This window comes from Cottoperca gobio, chromosome 15 (genome assembly GCF_900634415.1).
Source record: "Cottoperca gobio chromosome 15, fCotGob3.1, whole genome shotgun sequence".
Lineage (NCBI taxonomy): Eukaryota > Metazoa > Chordata > Actinopteri > Perciformes > Bovichtidae > Cottoperca > Cottoperca gobio.
Window position 1 is genome coordinate 12,787,412 of NC_041369.1, and position 15,000 is coordinate 12,802,411.

Sequence of the window (15,000 nt, forward strand, 5' to 3'; positions counted from 1 at the left end):
CCTCACCTGCAAAACTATTGCTTGCAATCTAGATTGAGACTTTCTAGGAAGGAGACACAAGGGACCGACAGGGAGTCTTCTGCTTCTGATTTGGAAGTAGATCAACACAGCTCAGGCATAAATAGCGACTATGAATCCTGGGAGCAGCACGCATTACGCTCAAGTACCCAAGAAAGGTGAAGGGTGTAGGCCATTCTGTGAAGGTCAGTGTGTGAGAAATGGGATGAAGATAGAGGTGCATGCAGAAAGAGAATGATGCACATGCACACACTTCTCTCAGTGAGGGGGAGAGATCGAGAGAGAGACCATCATCCCCCACAGTTCACGCTCACTGACTAGGATGAACCCGCTAATGACTACATTTATTCAAATTAGACTAATTGTAATCATGGTTAATAATTAGCTTTACAGTGCATTATAATTGGGTTAGGCTACAAGATGGTTCTGCCTAGGTGCAATAATTTATTTGATTTAATTATTTTGAGGAACCCAATGGTTTGACATTTCATATCATAAAACCAGCGGTGTAGAGAGAATGGAGATGGCCGTTAGCTTTAGAGAAGGTCATTGCTCGCTCTCTGGGAAAATTATGAGGACTATTTTCCACTCTATTAAGCTACTCCACTTAGCACAATTAGCCACACACACAAAGGTTAAAGAGAGAGACCTCTTCCTTTATGATAGAGAGGAGTGTATGAGAGAGCAAGAAAGAAAGGGGGACACAGAAACAAAGCAAGCCTCCAAAACCTAAACAATCTACACTACCATTATTTAAAACGGCAATTTATATATACAGTGCATTGATGTATGAGAATTTTTATTAAACTTGTTGTTAAGTAAAGTCCTTAGAAAAGTATAGGTCGATTCATGTCATGTATTTAAACCACAGAATTGTTGTATCTTATAATGATGAATTCTATTGTCTTCTAAATTGAAAGCGCATGAGACTGCAGGGCCATGAGACCGCAGGAATTAAAAAGAAAAGTTGAGAGAATTTAGTCAAGAATGACCAAATTAAAGTGTAATGAGGGTGGAGCACTAGAATAACACAATAGTTCTGAAGCGGAGGAACTTCTGCAGGAAGTGAACGCCAAACGAGCTTCAATAGTGGATATAAAACAACAATACAGACGCATGGAATGAGATTACTTGTTCTGTGCTGAAGTGTTAGTGTAGTCTATATTTATTTATTTTAAAAGAGCATAATGCTTTGTAAAATATGGAAACTTATTTAAAAAATGTTGTAAATGATAAAAATATTATTGTAATTTTAAATCATACATTTTACACCTGTAAAATTAAGAACTGTGCGAACATACTCGAGTGTGTGTGTGTAATCTGTTACCTAAGAACACATAAGAACACATTGATGAATGACAGAATCCTTGTGAAAACTGCACAAGTTGGTTTTAAGAAGACATTTCTTCTTTAAACCGGTCGGTGAATAAGGCCCAATGTTTAGAAAGGGTTAAGTTTCATACTGTCTCTCTCCAGACGGGTCCACAGTGATTACACGGGGGTCTGATGTGGCGAAAAAAGCATTTGTCCTTTGTTGGCCATAAACAAACACACAAACAGCTGTGACAAGCAGAAAGGATACCTCAGCAAGACCCAAACACATTTTACATCATCCACAACACAAACACTTGACTTGTAAACTTCCACAAATGGAAAAGCAGTGAAATGCTCAAAATTCTCGTAAATGTCACATTACAAAGCAGATTGAAAACACATTGTGAAAAAGAACAAAGCTAAGCTAAACTATTCACAACTAACTAAACATCCTGAATTGTTCGTACCACAAACATGTAGCGAAGCAAAACACGACAACTCTCAGCACAAAATGCTGACGTGTATATGCTGTATTTTCTTTATGTTTATGGATGCTTGCAGTTTGTGAGAGAAGTTTTGCTCCAGCTTGACGACACTATTAAGTACTCAGGGAACGCTCGCTGAGCATGCACGCTCTGGTTCATCCTTCGCACAATTCCATGATTGAGTTTTTGAACGCTCGCTCTTCCCGTCACATTTCTTGTGCACACTCAAGCAGCAGTTCTGGAGAAGTTTAGCCAGAGTCCTTCCGCTTTTTACCTTTGTGGATCTCAGATGAAATTAAATAAATAAAAAGTCCCGGCCAACCCAGAGTTCTGTCAGAATGAAAATCACAGAGAGAGAAGATTTATGCAAACAGATGTGAATAGTTTTATTTAAATTTGTCAAGATTCAGTATTTACAAAGAAAAACACAGAATTAAATATCTATGTAGGAGATTAAATAACAGTTCTCCGCCTGAGCCAAACTAAAATACAGCAGGTCACACTGCTCAGCTGGTGTCCGACCTGAGACACTGATGGAGTTTCTGCGTCAGAGTCTCTCTGAGAGGACACAGGCTGTGTAGAAATGGTGGCTGGAGGCATGATTGTGTTCAAAGGCTGCCACCTCTCACTCACAGGTCCAGGTGAAAACTCTGCCCCAGGCGTCGCCCGTTAACAGAGTAGCATGGCTCCTGCACAGAACAGAGCGTGCTTAAATGATGAAGATAGTTGCAAATCAGCGAGGTTATGTAAATGTGTTGCACATACAATGTGAGGCAGAGCTGGTGAGAGTACGTTTCCAATCAGTTAGTTCCACAAGTGTATTAGTTTTGAAATAGAAATCAAATTAGATTGAACTAATAGATATCGCATTAAAAGCTTCCCGGGGTTGATGACTTACATTAAGACGATTATGGTTTTGTCTTTACAAGTTTTCTGAAATGTTATGTTTAAATATGCAAATGAGGAATTATCCAATTAAATATTTGCTCATTTGATCCGGAACAGAAATCTGAACATTGGATTAAGCCAGGTTCAGAATTCTTGTTTCATTTTGTTGACATATAAGAGTCAAATGTTTTTACATGGGGGATCATCTCTTTGTATCACTCCATAAATCAGAAAACACCGTCTACAGCCAAAATAAATGAATAAATAAGAAGAATAAAATGTGATATAAATCAGGCTCTGAATTATGTTTTTTCTGTAGTGTCTCGCCTTAAGAACAAAGAGTTAAATGTAAACTAAATCCCTCCTCTGTGTTGTGAGCATGATCTTTACTGTACCTGGATATGGACAGCGCTGTGATGGCCGGATTATTCTTGCTGCGGCACCGCGACACCGCCCGACTTCTCTTCAGCTCTTGACATAAAACCAGATGTCTCTCCCAGCCTTTAACCTGGCATGAGCTGCTCACTGTGGATACATCATGAGAATACATCAACCCCCATTAATCACTAAATCACAGGGCAGGTGTCTGCAACGCTGACCCAGCGGTCCCCACTAAAAAAATATAAAGTGCATCAAGGCAGTGTTTATCTGCGGTCAGCAGGACGTCAAAGGGAGAAAAATCCCTGGAATATAAATGCTTCAGCGTTACGTAAAGACTCGCCTCAATGTAATTTGCCAGGCATAATACTCCTATGAGGTGACGGGAGGCTGTAACCAACGTATGCCAAATTGGATCTGGGTATTATTGCTTTCTAAATTATACACGCACACACACGTCAGCAGAATTACTCATCAGTGTTTACTGCCTCTATGTTTAATAACTTTATAACAACATAATTCCTGCTAGCCATAATGCTAGTGAGGGATGGGGTAAGCATTACAAGCTCTCGTCTGTCTAGCTCTGAGATGAGCGGTTAAAAATAATCATCTCACATTTAAGGATTTATCTAATTAGACCGCGATGGGGTTCTTGTTGAAACACAAGAAGCATTTCCTTTTGTGTGGTTGCTTCTTAGTCATTCACACAGTTTTGCGACTGTCAGCCACTTCCATCATCCGCGTTGTTAAAAAATACAATACCTATATGCATATCCCATCCTACTGCCAGTAACATTACCGTCTCTCTCTGCTCGGTCGTGCCCTGGGGACACAGGCTCTTCTGGAGGGCCAGGTAATTGTGTTCTGGTGTACTCTGTCTTCCATATCTGTATGAGAGACACATAACGAGTAGCAAAATCAGACATAATTCAACATAATAACAAACACTCACATAAGCACCAGCGTGCGCACACACCCCCATAACTCAAGGTAATAATAAAGTAATAATAACATATGTGTGTGTGTGTTGTGCATGTGGCATGGGCACCCAAGTGAAGCCCAATTTAGAGTTTGCAGCTTTGATTGCAGAGAGGCCGTATGCGCTCATATTAATCCTACACAAACGCCGTTATTAATATCTTGATGGACATCCAAGCTGCTACCTGCAAGGCTAATAGCAGAGTAATGACTGCTACATTTGAATACAGTATACTGTATAAAAACAAAGAAACCGTGCTGATCTATTAGTCCTATAAAGAGCTGCCAGACAGTGACTTTAAGGGGAGACACTACAGGTGAATATGGTGCAAAAATAAACAAACTTATAGATATCACCACGAAACTTCCCCTGTTGATTACTTGCATTAAAACAATAATTGTTTGTGTTACAAGTTGTCTGAAATTGTATGTTTTAACATGCAAAAGAGGCATTATCTTAATAAATATGTGCTTATTTGCATACATTTCCAGAAAAGTAATCTGAACATTGTAATCAAAACAATTCCATACATTTTGCAAGACACTACAGGTGAAATGTTATGCTTAAATATGCAAAGGCATTATCTCATGCTAACTTTTGGTAAATTTAGGAGAAATCTACAGACGCAAATAGACAGTGTAGTACACTAAATGTGTATTTTGGATGTTTTCTTTCCACTAGTCTGAAAGAAGACATAAAGCCCAAACTCTCAAACGTGTTCCTTTTTCCTGTAGTAACACTATTTTAACACGTGTACAAACACTCACGCGTATAATGCCATCTGCACAGCCAGTGATGATGACGTTCTTGGCATCCCACTCGTATCGCTGTGTGAAGCTGACACACAGGACGTCTGGCCGAGGCCCGCAGGAAGTGTCGGTGCGGGTCAACAGCTGACCCTTCATGGTCCACAGGTAGAGCAGAGGTCCAGCACATGACGCAATCTCACCCTTGGACAGAGTAAAATGGTGTTGACGCCCATGTGTGCAAACATACTCGCAGAGATGCACAAAAAAAGCAAAACACACACAAAAAGGATATGCAAGCTGTCAACAAGGAGAACGCTTTCTTCCTCATGTGTGCTGAATGAAGGGGAACAACATGTGAGCCACAAATGACAAAGAACAGAAGAAAAAGAGAGATTTCCAGAGGAGCGTAGGTAGAGAATACAAAGGAGATCAAGAAGGGGGACTTACGGTGAGTTCATTGATAGCCAGTGCAGAGATGGTGCTTGTGTGTCCTGCCAACTGGGTGACGTAGTTTAGCTCCTCCATATCCCACAGGATACAGGTGAGGTCACGGGAGCCACTTACTATCATGCTGTGGACCTGAGACACAGCCAGGCATGTCACCGAGTCTGTGTGACCGTATAACGGCTATGAAGGAAAATGGGGTCAGTTTTATTCTGAGTGTGTATGTGTGTACGTGTGTATGTGTGTATGTGTGTATGTGTGTATGTGTGCAAATACATTCTGGATGTTACTGTTAAAGTTATGTTGCAAACAGACATGCAGACAAACCAACCTGTCTGAGTTTCATGAGAGTGAGTTTGTCCTTGTTGACGGCTACATCCCACACACACACCACAGTGCTGGTTCCTGCAGTGACGATGGTTGTCGGGTTGGGACAGGCGGCGCACAACGTCTCCCCCCAGTCACACAAACTCTCGCACACAGCAAAGGTCTAGAGAAAAACACACATACACACATACGTAGACTATTATGACTTTATGTGTGCATAAGGTATTTATGATGGAGTGAGTTTAAGGATACGTTTTTGCAGTTTAGTATTTGTAATACTCTCGTAAGATAAAATACTATTTTTGAATGTGTTAATTTATATAGATATTAATTTTACACTTGTAATCCACTGTAATGCTTCACATATCATTTTACAGAATTGTACATATATGGATTGTTTTTAAACACCTCAAACGCCGTACAAAACAGAAAGCAAGGCATCAGGCAGATATCAGACACGCAGTGTGTAAGGCACGAGATGGCTTTGCCAGTTATGGTAAATACATAGCACTATTTAAATAGCTGTCAAGAAATCAAGTGAAACAGCTACCGCAGCATTGTGCAGCGCTCTGTCGTGAGTGACATTTTGGCAGATTATAAAGATCGCCTCACTGTTTAGATTGAGCGTGACGTTAGAGTCAGCTGATGCTGCTTAGCTCTCTGTGTGTTGCTTTACCCACAACCTGAGGGAGTTCATATGTCTGTGATTTAATTAGGTTAAATCCAGTTTCTATAAATGTGTGTAAAACTGATACTGAGCACTATGTAATTAAAAAAGGGAGTAAATTGATTATTATTAAAGTTTCATTGATTTATGGATCCAATTCATGCATTTTAAAACAAATCTATACTTTGTGAGGCTGCATAGGATTGGCAATGGTTTCATTTCAAATTTGATTCATGCAACTGGGTGGAGCAGGAATGTTGTGCAATAATAAAAACAATACACAACTGATCTAGTGTGTAGGCTTACAAACATACCTTTTCTGTGGCATAGTTTCCAAAGGCACAGGTGTTATCAGGGAAGCCCCAGCTGAAGAAGCAGCCAAACAGAGGCGACAGGAGGAGACGGTTTCTCTCCAGGACCATAACTTCTTTCTCCAAACACAGTATCTGACCTACTGGGCCTCGGGGCAGCTCTGCAGAATATAGTTTAGTGTTACACCATCAGCAAGAAGTTGTGGAAGAAAGTCTCTTACATACAGTTTTTTTCTTTTAATTGTCAGTTAAATCATAAAAAACTAAAAGTGACCTCATTCTGCCTTTTGTGTACCTGAACAAACTTGCCTGGCCGAATAAAGATAATGGCTCTTCAATAACATCACATTAAAGAGTTCGGTAGCTCAGTAAACTTCATTCACTTCAAGAATTTCATTAAATTGACCAAATTGGGCAATTAAAACAGCTATTCCCAGGTTAAAACAAGCTGGGGCTCTGTCCTGGGGGGACACCTGCATCCTGGACAGCACAAGTTGTACGTGTATGTGTGTGTATTAGGGTGAGGCAGTGAGAGAGTAGCTGTAATTGTGCCTGTAATTGACCTATTCATGCAGGAACAGGCAGAAATCATTATATCCTATCACCAGTTCTGCTTCTTAAATCCCCAGAAAGAAGTTGTGTCTACACCAGTTTTAGCGTTCCTCCTCCTATTCATCTCTATCTGCTTATTGATCAGATCAGACACTCTAAGATTTAATATGAAATGTAATATGCAGGAATCTCTCCCTGAGCATTCGCAGATTCATCTCCTCTCCCTCAGTGGGCCTGTAGGGATATTCAGATTATTAAGTAGGGCTCAGCGGAAGAGTCATCTCCACATTGTAGCGCTAACAGAGAGCTCCTTCTACCCTCATAGTGTAAATTAATCTATGGACGTTCTCGCTCTGTTTCAACGATCCTCTTGAGACCTGAGCACATCTTGTATAGAATAATTGACATCAATACAAACAATAACAATACAAAATAGAGACAAATGCAGATCACTATAACGGATTGAATTTCTGTTTAAAAATAGCCGTATGTTAATTGTTTGGAAATATCTGTGTTATGTTATGTGTTATAATTTTATACTTTCATTTAAGGAATAGACATTTTGGCTGAGCCTGGGTCACACTAAATATGAAGCTACAGCCAGCAGCTGATTAGCTTAGCGTAGCATAAGGACAGGAAGTTTGCTCTGTCCAAAGGTACAAATTATTATTAAAATGTTATATTGAGGTTATATCTCATTTGTTTTTACCTTCGGACAGAGACAGGCTGCTTCCAGTCTTTGTGCTTAGCTTAGCTAGGCTGCAAGCTTCATATTTAGCACACAGACATGAGAGGGGTATCTATCTTTTCATCTAACTTTTGGAAAGAAAGCAAAAAAGCAAATTCACCAAAATGTCCAACAATTCCTTTTAGATTAATATATCTTACTTGCTGCCTGCTCGCCTATTGCATTGTGTAGCTGTACCTCTGAATGGCTGCACAGTGGTCTTCAGTTTATCCAGTTTGAAGAAAAATGGTGTTAGATGGGGTGGTGATGGGCCTTCTTTCTTAGTGCCACTGCGAGGTTGATGTGGCTTGGTGAAGAGCTACGGGGAAGACACAGATGATTCACGAAGAACAATTATTTTTCAAAAACAATATGACGCACCTACAGCCGGATGTAATGTACTTTTGCACTTCAGCTTATTATTTTTACCTGTTTTGGAACCTGGCCAAAGTTGCTGACAGTATCCCAAGATTGTGCTCTTGATGAGGGGGTCCTTAGCATCCTGCTGGCCTCTTTTAGCGTAGAAGTAAGGGTGGAACGTGTTCAAACTTTCTACAGCAGCAGGGCCTTCTTGCCGGTACCCGAAAATCAGGTCGATCCAGAGATGGAGGTGGGCACTCACATAGTCACTTTCCAAGGCCTAAGGGAAAGAGTGCGGGAGATTGTGACATAAACTAAGACCACATAGTCAAGTAATGTTACAAAACTACTATACATGCACTGTGCAGCCTTAAAATACAGCGGAGTGCAGTGCTCATTGTTATTACAGTGGGACCGAAACCATCAGTCAAACTGTTAATATGAGAGTTTAGAAACACAAGAAACTTCTACAAGAATGCACAACCAATCAAATTATTCAGGTATGATTTCTTCCAAAAGTCAATTTAGAAGTCTGGAACAGCAGCGAGCTGCACAGCTGTGTTATGAGCGTATCTTCATGTTTGAATTAAAGAATGATTTGGGTGGAATTAACCAGAGATTAGTTTTGAAGAGTTAATAAGGAAAAGTGGGCATTATGACCAGCATGCGTATCCTTGCACACAATCTTAATAAACCTATCCTGGAAGAACAGAAAACTGAAGAAAAAAAACAAGGCATCATAACAAGGACATATTGTCCTGAGTTAATTTGTCTATGGAAGAAAAAACAATCTTCTAAAGTCACTAATTTTATGAGAATGGTGGGCAATATGAGTAGTTCAGTAGATTACAGAGTGATAACCATCATAGATGCCCCGGGAATGGAAAAAAAAAGGAAGATCACTAAAGAAATCAGACCATCAGAGAGAAAAAGAATATACAATATACAATAACCCCACACAGGGAAAGAGAAGAGCTGAGAAAGAGGGAACATATTCAGCACATTAACAGCTGGCACAAACAATGGCATTATGGAAAGTCTTGTGCCTTGTCCTGCATAGTGCTAAACAGGATTGTTGTCCTTCACCGTCTGTCATCTAAACTTCAGATACACGCCTTTTCATAGATTCTCTCAATAAGAAAAACAACCGGTCATTATATTGGAAAACAGTCAGTACTAAAAGAATTGAACTGCACCAAATTCAACGAAACAAGATGGCCTTCAGAGAATATAATGAATATGGCAGTGCCTGTTGTGAATAAGATCCGTCTCTTATACTGTGCAAGAAAGAACGAGGACAAACAGACTGACTGCAACCATTACAGTAGATACTTGTTATACTGAAACAGAGCATCTTCTGTGTACATACATCAGCTAATTTTTGACAAACATGATTAGGTCTCATGGGAAAGGTTCCTGCATGTCATAAGCCAGACTGGCCAATTGTAACGGTTAAGTCTGGTGAGGTCGGGGGTCACTGACCTCTCGATGGATTCTAATGAACTCCTGGGGGTCACCTTTCGCCCATGGAGGCAGCGTCACATCTCCCAGAGCGGTTCCATCCTCCATGCAGCCTAAAGAGAGATGGATATACAGTACATACAGCATGCTGGGTCACATCACATCACTGTGTGTCATCCTTCAAAAGGAGTTTAAAGATACCCTGTGGAGATTTCTTTTTGCAACCGGTGGCACCGTGGATCAATGTTTTATACTTCCTCGTTTTGCTTGTATATAACTTGTGTGTAGCAGACAGACGAGGACACATGTATATTAATTAGCACCTGAGTAATGCAAATTCACATCCCTAATAGTCAATAATAAAGGTTTTGTTTTTCTTTCAAAATTGTGTATATGTATAAGGAATGATTTATGAGGAAGGGAACGCATTATACATGTTTGTAAGGCTTCTAGGATAAATACATACAGACAGTACAATGTGGTTTGGTCATTTAAAAACCACTGAACCTAAACAGATTTGTGTTTATTTACGAGAAATCTCAATAGTGGCCCTTTAAAGGATAAAAGCAGGCGATATGGTATATTTCTTATTGCCATTAAAGTCTATGGAAAGGTATTCCTCTGTGCCATACACTTTTATTGTGTATTTTTAGTGTTGTCCAAAAACTATAAAACATAAATAAAAGAAAAAGATATGTTACATATGTTCCCTCATTTGAAAGTTCTGAAAGATGGTTAGGGTAACTTCTTTGGATTTGTTGAGAACGAGAAAAAAATATAAACTCTTTGCGCACATAACACAAGGTGCTTGTACAAGGCAACACGTTTTAACAGGAAATACTTTCAGTCATTTATTTAGACACAGAGGATGATTTGTGTGACTGACCCAGCTGCATGTGGTTGGAGTTGAGCAGGAAGTCAGACAGGTAGAAGAACTCTGGGATCAGCTCTCGGACGTCCCCGGTGTTGTCCCTGGAGGCCGACTCCCACTCCTTCTTTACACTGTAAAACATCCGCTCTGGGATATCAAACCCTCCCTGCGGGGGAGACGAGGCACAACACCATCAGACCCCCGGCACACTGCTGAACCAAACTTTGCAACAGGCGTTATTAATAAAGTCTGCTTGATTCAGTGCAGTGAACTATATTTTATAGTCTTCATTGCTTTATGTAAGCAGCAAATATTTGCTACTATTTGAAGGAAGCTTTTCATCTTTCTGTAAAATCCCATAATCTATGATGGAAACCTCATGAGAGAGAATGTAATTTAGAGTAAAACAATTACCTCAATGAATGAAAATAGCATATATACTGGTAAACTTGGTTAGAGATGTAAATCCACTTATGGATATTACTACACGCCCGTTATGCGCTTCAGAAGACAAAAACGGCACCAGACTAACATCTTTATTGCTTATTCTGACTATCAAATATGCATGCCTTTTCATTATAATCAATTGGATGCTGTATTGTAAATTGGTAACATCTGGGCTATTTGCATTGGTTTCTTTTAGATGCTTTCTGTAATTATTTGCATATATATTAAAATCTTCTTATAATATGCTTTCCTACTAAAAACAGCATTGAAACAGGATCTGGAGTGTTGAAAATATCTCTTATTAGAGTCAGATTATGTTTGAAAGTGAAAGAAGTGGTGAATGTCAAAGGCCATCTGGAGCACAGGGTTTGCAGAAGGTCCTGCGGGTTAGTGGAAACTGAACTTCCTTCTTTTTCTTAGACCGCACATTATATTCAGAGTTTGACCTTAATTATATATTATACATTTATCATTTCCTGTAACGTTTGTGTGTGGGTATATTTGTATGCATGTATTCATGCGTGCGAGACTCTAATCTGCTACAGTAAGTGGCACTAAGTGAACATCTTGTGCTGGAGCTGTCAGTGGTTTAAATTGTCTTTGATTCATCAACAAACCACTTCGACTGCTAAATGCTATGGATTGAGAAACACTTCATCCTGTCTGTCATCATTCAGTAAACCTACATTATTAATTTCTATCATTCTAAGCTTTTATGATTGACCTTTTAATGTCCTGAGAAAATGTGTGCTGTGAAGATTTACAGCCTAATTGTTCAGTATTATATGTTTGCATTGATGTGATGGCACAATAGAGTGGGTTCAAACAGAAAATAAATCTTTCATTTTCAATTCTATGCTATTCTGAACTAAAGGAGTAGATTTATTCATTTGTTTTAAGGAAATTATAAGCAAACAATTCATGCCCATGCTTCTTCCTGACCTCCCCACCAGGTGCATCATTTTATCCAATAGCAGCTTACTCATTTTAAAGGGCATATAATGACCAACCTGCAGTGTCTGGAAGGTGTGTGAGAACGGCTCCATCCTGACCAGGAAGGAGGCTACGATGATGGCTGACGAGTAGTGGGTGCAGTAGTGGCATTTTGGAGACATATTTCCTATAAAAGTAAAAGTGTGTTGAATAAAAAGGTACAGTGAATAGCAAAAGAAGAATGACACGTTTGGAGCTGAAAACATACCTTCACCCTCAATTTTCTCAACTTCTTCATATCTTTGGATGAACATCTGTCTCCTTTTCTCCGTCTGAGCTCCCATTGGTTTAGCCAGGTCACGGAAAGTTGCAGGGTTTGACAGATCGAGCGTCTATCAAGGACAGAGATCAATCAAACCTGTAAGTAACACTCTCATTACCCCGCCACCCTACATTATTCAAGACAAAGATGTCACTGTGTGTGATCTAACCTCTGACTGGTAGTCAGCCAGGACCCAGGGGAAGACTGGATACTGCATCAGGTCATTGTATGTCCTCCCAGCGATGGTGTTCAGATGCATCAAGTACTCAAAGTTACTTATTTCCCCTTTCTGGAGGACAGACGGGAGTAATATGAAACAGATACTATTCTCTGTTCAACATGTTGGCAGTCTCAACTGATGTCAAAGGAGTGACAAGTTAATCTGGAAGCACAAACAAGTGTGACAAAAGGGCTGTGTTTATTGTATTACCTGCCATTTAACAAGGGCTGCCTTTTCCACCACAGGCGTCTTCCTAAAGCACAATAACAAATAAAAATAATACCTTGAATTAGTATCGGAGGCTGATCACTGAAAGTCTTTTTTTTGCATGCTCTGTTGCCTAGCAACCCATGTTGAAATGTAACACAGCAGAGCTCTGAAGCAGCAGTGGAGGTGAGTGAGTGAAACTGAAACCGTGTGTACACAGCTGTAGGAGCAGTTATGGGATTGAGGTGAGCTACACTTTGTAGCATGAATAGTGAGTAGTGTGGAGGATGTAGCACACGTTGGCTGTATGTTGTGAGGAAATATACTTTAAGTTACACTGTAACTTGTCTGACTAGCCTCCATCAGAAATGTGAGTTATTTAAAAAAGGAGGAAGTAATGTTTTCCTTCTGCGGTGAGTTTTTAAATGACATGCAGAAGTTAATGATTACTGGTTAGACTAGGAACAATATACTTCTTTCAAATTTATGTCACAGATCAGTTCACTGATTTCCAAGAAAAATTAATATTTATATATATATATATATTTCGCTTAGCGAAGACAAATGGTTTCTTCTCCAGCTGTTTTTTCATTTAGTCTGCGTTAGGTGTTTGTTCAAAGAATGTTGTAAGGTGATCCTTTAATAGGCAGTCACTCAAAGAGAGGCACAGACTTGAAAGTTTCTCTAAAACAAACTGCCGAGTACAAAAACTGCTCAATCAAAACACCTGGTTTCCTTGTGTTTGGCTAAACAAAACATCTGCGCTAAATGACAACATTGCTGAACATTTACTTGTGTACTTTACTCATGTTACACCTATCTAAACTATCTAAACTAGGAAAGCATTCAACTGCTCCTGAAATCTCTTTTCCCTCTGTGGCCAGTAACATGGCAATAAAGTCTTGGCGCCAAGCACCCCAGTTGCTAAGTAACGCTATTAAACAAGAGGAACCTTGACTTTCCCTGTTTGGTGTAGGGAGCGAGGGAAATGGTGATAAACAGAAACGGTGCATTCCTGATCTTTCCTCTTGACTTCACTGCCGCATAAATAGGATTACCAGGTACTATTAATACAACTTCTACATGCTGACCAAATCGGAAATGTAGTTTGAAGGTGTTTTATGTTTTGTTGCTGTGCAAAACATTATGACTTTTTGGTACAAGGGTGACGGGCTTCAAGCTGAATGGCTGGTTCACAGGAGCTAAAGCTGCTGGTGTGTTCCTAAAACTGAAGAACGTCAACTCAGAAAAACAGAAGATAAAATATGGTGAGTACAAATCTTCATTCATGTCGAAAATGTAGGCACAAGTTTTAGAAAAAAGAACACAGTAGAATACCAACTGAAAAATTAAAAAAGGATGCAAACCTTAAATGTTTTTTTAAAGGGCAAGGGGCTACTTGAAGTGTATCCAATAACTCCTCCCCTCGTCCAATAACTCCTGACTAAATTATTTTATAAAACTACACTAAATCAATCATTGTATTTGGCCCAGTATGTGTTATCTTATTGCAAGCAATAATTTCATGCAATAGTTTTCTATAGGAGGTTATAATGGGAACAAGCACCATTAGATAACCTCTCTCATCCTGAGGATGATGAATGAGGCGCGAGAGGGCCTTGGGGTGTAACACAGACGCAAACAGACACACACCTTGCTCTTTTAGACAGGGAGGGGAGAAGAGCGAAGCCCTCAACACACTCCCAACACTCCCCAACTATCATTTATCAAAGTCCTGATTTGACTCTTTGTGGACACGCACGTGTACTGTAGTACAGTACATGCATGTCTGTCAATACACTTGCATGTGGATGTCCCACACACACACACACACACACACACACACCTTCCTTGCCTGAAAAGAGCCAAACAGCTCGATCCGTTGAACGGTGAGGGAGCATCAGCACTCATTTGTTTTTGCTGTATTACCCAGTGTCGCCTCGCTCCTATTGTTCCCCTGCATTAGCCTTAATTAGAGAGTCGTGCTCTTAAACACCCCCATGGGCAACACTGGGTGAGCACGCACTAGTGCAGACATAACACTGCAGACACACACTCACAGAAACATACTCACACACAGCTCAAGCTCTCATACCTCAGAGAGCATGCTTTCCCTCCTGCCCCGGGCCATACATAAGCCCTTGTATCTGAATAAATCACATCAGCCATACACACACACATACTTACACGTAAACATACACACATCACATTTATTTGCTGTAGTACTATGTGGTGGTGTAGATTAGGGGAATTATTGGAAATCAGCATCTTGTGGGAAGAATTGAGGCTGAGCTAACATTTTAAAGTGTCCTGTTCGGTAATCGTCTGTTTGTTGCAGTA

The 15,000-nt window shown here is 40.0% G+C and overlaps 2 protein-coding genes across 2 annotated transcripts in view; one reads left to right on the top strand and one right to left on the bottom strand.

The window, feature by feature from the left end:
• Nucleotides 1–1,160: 1,160 nt before the first annotated feature.
• wdfy4 (WDFY family member 4) overlaps nucleotides 1,161–15,000 on the bottom strand; it is a 43,834-nt gene continuing 29,994 nt past the window's right edge. The window contains 16 exon segments of the mRNA XM_029449337.1: nucleotides 1,161–2,506; nucleotides 3,101–3,230; nucleotides 3,883–3,970; nucleotides 4,830–5,012; nucleotides 5,259–5,438; nucleotides 5,587–5,745; nucleotides 6,564–6,721; nucleotides 8,038–8,158; nucleotides 8,269–8,298; nucleotides 8,300–8,479; nucleotides 9,682–9,773; nucleotides 10,547–10,697; nucleotides 11,989–12,098; nucleotides 12,180–12,303; nucleotides 12,403–12,522; nucleotides 12,664–12,706. Of these exon segments, the coding sequence (XP_029305197.1) occupies nucleotides 2,443–2,506; nucleotides 3,101–3,230; nucleotides 3,883–3,970; nucleotides 4,830–5,012; nucleotides 5,259–5,438; nucleotides 5,587–5,745; nucleotides 6,564–6,721; nucleotides 8,038–8,158; nucleotides 8,269–8,298; nucleotides 8,300–8,479; nucleotides 9,682–9,773; nucleotides 10,547–10,697; nucleotides 11,989–12,098; nucleotides 12,180–12,303; nucleotides 12,403–12,522; nucleotides 12,664–12,706 (1,933 nt within the window). The 3' untranslated portion in view covers nucleotides 1,161–2,442.
• lrrc18a (leucine rich repeat containing 18a) overlaps nucleotides 13,830–15,000 on the top strand; it is a 2,133-nt gene continuing 962 nt past the window's right edge. The window contains exons 1-2 of the mRNA XM_029449336.1: nucleotides 13,830–13,928; nucleotides 14,999–15,000. The exon at nucleotides 14,999–15,000 is cut by the window's right edge and continues 962 nt beyond it. The gene's annotated coding sequence lies outside the window, so the exon portion shown is untranslated. The remainder of the gene's footprint in view (nucleotides 13,929–14,998) is intronic.